The sequence below is a fragment of the Notothenia coriiceps genome, unplaced genomic scaffold (genome assembly GCF_000735185.1).
Source record: "Notothenia coriiceps isolate Sejong01 unplaced genomic scaffold, NC01 NC01_scaffold00012941, whole genome shotgun sequence".
Taxonomy (NCBI): domain Eukaryota; kingdom Metazoa; phylum Chordata; class Actinopteri; order Perciformes; family Nototheniidae; genus Notothenia; species Notothenia coriiceps.
The window spans coordinates 502-3,101 of record NW_011345642.1 but is presented as its reverse complement, the minus strand read 5'-3'; the positions used below and the strand labels follow the sequence as shown (position 1 = coordinate 3,101).

The 2,600-nt window shown below is 40.1% G+C and overlaps 1 protein-coding gene across 1 annotated transcript in view; it reads right to left on the bottom strand.

Moving 5' to 3' along the window:
• kdelr2a (KDEL endoplasmic reticulum protein retention receptor 2a) overlaps positions 1 to 2,206 on the bottom strand; it is a 263,345-nt gene extending 261,139 nt beyond the window's left edge. Inside the window, exon 1 of the mRNA XM_010773770.1 lies at positions 1,926 to 2,206. Within this exon, the coding sequence (XP_010772072.1) occupies positions 1,926 to 2,016 (91 nt within the window). The 5' untranslated portion in view covers positions 2,017 to 2,206. The remainder of the gene's footprint in view (positions 1 to 1,925) is intronic.
• Positions 2,207 to 2,600: the final 394 nt, after the last annotated feature.

Sequence of the window (2,600 nt, the reverse complement as noted above, 5' to 3'; positions counted from 1 at the left end):
GCAATGGGATTTCTCCACAGGGTTTTGGAAAATAGCTGGAAATAAGGTCTGTGGAAAACAAACCTGTTTGATAAATGCACGTTTTGTTCAGCCGGATAATCTCCACGTTTTGTTACCCTACTTTTATAATTTTCAAATCATAAATCTAATCGATAGATTATAAAATGGTTTTAGGAAGCGTTTCAGTGTGGCTAAAACCTTCTCTCCCTCTTCTTCTCATAATCCCTGTCACTCTCCTTTAACTCCTCCGGTTACCGCTGGTATTAAAAACATTTTGTTGAATGGTTAGGTGGCGCGATAGTCTGGAGTGAAGAAGGAGCGCGCTCCCGCTCACGGGAGCCTGCTCGCGCTGCGCTCCGCAGCAAACAGCTGTTTGCTTTTCACCCAACAACGACAACCGCCTCACGAAACGCTATGTTGTAGCGTTAATAAACGAAACAATTTAACTAAATTGCTAGTCAAAATACCAATACCACAGGACCATTTTTTTTTTTAAAGCAATATTTTTAGTGGCCCGAGCGGGCAAGTGGAAAGTACGTTATGCTGGCCCGGGGTGTCTAAATAGTGCTTCCGGGCCAGCGGGCCATTTATAATGTCGAGCCCTGACATGGTTAAATATTATAATATTTTACGTTGCAAATAAGCTTCAAGTGCTGTAAGATGCATACAGATCCACACAGGGTGGTGTGTTGGTTTGCACTGTTTGTCACCTTAAACAAAAAGGACCTTGGTTCAAACCTGGTGGCTTTACTATGAAGTGTTTTCTCAATATTTGCTTACACTTTTCACATCATGTGTTGTCAGCAATATCAGCTTTATCCTTGCTTAGGATCTCTGTCTCTTTTCTTCTTCTCTCTGTGTGAGTCACATACAGCAGCATGCAGCCAAATGGGCTCTTTGGTTGTTCCATTATTATATGATATTATTAAATCATTATTTATGATGCAGAGAATTATAATGCATTTAATATCTAACAACATAACTAATGCTTTCATTTTTTTCAGATAGTTTACATTTTTGTATTAAAAAAAATCACAAATAAACTTCTATATAGATTTAAAAAAGATGAAAAGCACTGACTGAACAGCAATATGTGCAGCTACAGTTCTTGAGTAAATGTACTTGATTATTACCCCCACCTTGTAATATTAAGTAAAATCGTATATGAAGATACAACTACGTGATATCTTACCCTGCCTAGACTATACATAAACACTACAAACTCTGAGTTGTGACCATGATTGTGACCACCTGACATAACCTCCAGTAACTTAGAACCTTTAGTCAACCCAGCAGCTTTGCAGGAGGCCAGTCACAACACGTCTCCTCATAATTAAAAAGGTACGATCCACCGCTGTGGACTGCACACCAGAAATGTATTTTTTAACAATTAATATATACAGTTAAGAGACCCAGAGAAAAGTGTAAATGACAGAGTAACACAAACTAAACTGGCACGTTAGTCACTTCCGTAGCGCCTTTAGAACGCCACGTCAGATGCCAGACTAGAAGAATCGAGCACCAAACTTCAAATTAACCGAGCAGGAGTAATGGATGTGTTATGTTTAGACAACAGAAGTAGAGAAAGCTAAACAGACTAGTGAAATTGAAGAAATATCCCCCAAAACACAAGTTAAACGCTGTATTGCTTTGATCCTTCATCTACTAAACAGCAGGCACTTTAGTGATTACCTTAGCCCAGTAAAGTTTAGCCCATTGACTGCTAACGATGTTAGCCGTAGACTCAAATGAATGGGTTGTAAACGTAAGCATGTAGCTAACGTTAGCTAGCTTGGAGCTTACAGGGCAAGAAGAGAGAAAGCTACTTGTTTCAGTCATTCAAAGAAAGGCAAGGGAAATCAGGGAAAAACATTGTAGCATATGTTATACAATATGTAGCATATGTTATACAATATATATCTTACCTGCACACGACCTGCTTTTCCATATTTTGAGTAGCAGGATGATGATAGCAGCCAGATGAGAGAGGTCCCCTGTCAGTCTGAAGATGTTCATGGTTGCAGAATGAATTAACAGACTCCAGCAAACACAGATGTCCCCTTGTATCCTTTGAAGTAGGTTTTTTAACTTAGTGCAGTTTTGTGTGAAAGCTTCTCCTCCAGAATGTGGCAGCAAACCGGGCTGAGGGCTTCAGACGATTGGAAATATGGCGAGTGTGCAGGTCGACGTGGAAGGGGGCGTGAACAAACCCCACAGAGAGATTTGGATTGGACTAAAATATGACTGACAGCCCGAGAAGACCCGCCTACAGATAGCTGGACGCAAAGTGGGTGCAAACTTCAGTCCTGTGTAGGCGAGGAGGGGCTATAGTCGTGGCTATCTCTACAAAAAGTGCACTATTTGAACCATTGTATCTGTTTTATGGTGTTGCACTGTTGGAGGAGCCTGTGACCTAACATTTTCATTGATATATCTACACTGTAGCTATGTACACATGACAATAAAAGCCTTGAATCTTGAATATTGACCTAGTTTAATGCAGTGTGGGAAAGGAACTGTACTCAAGTACTGTAATTGAGTACATTATGAGGTACACAACTACTTGAGTATTGTCATTTTATGCTACTTCATACTTCTAC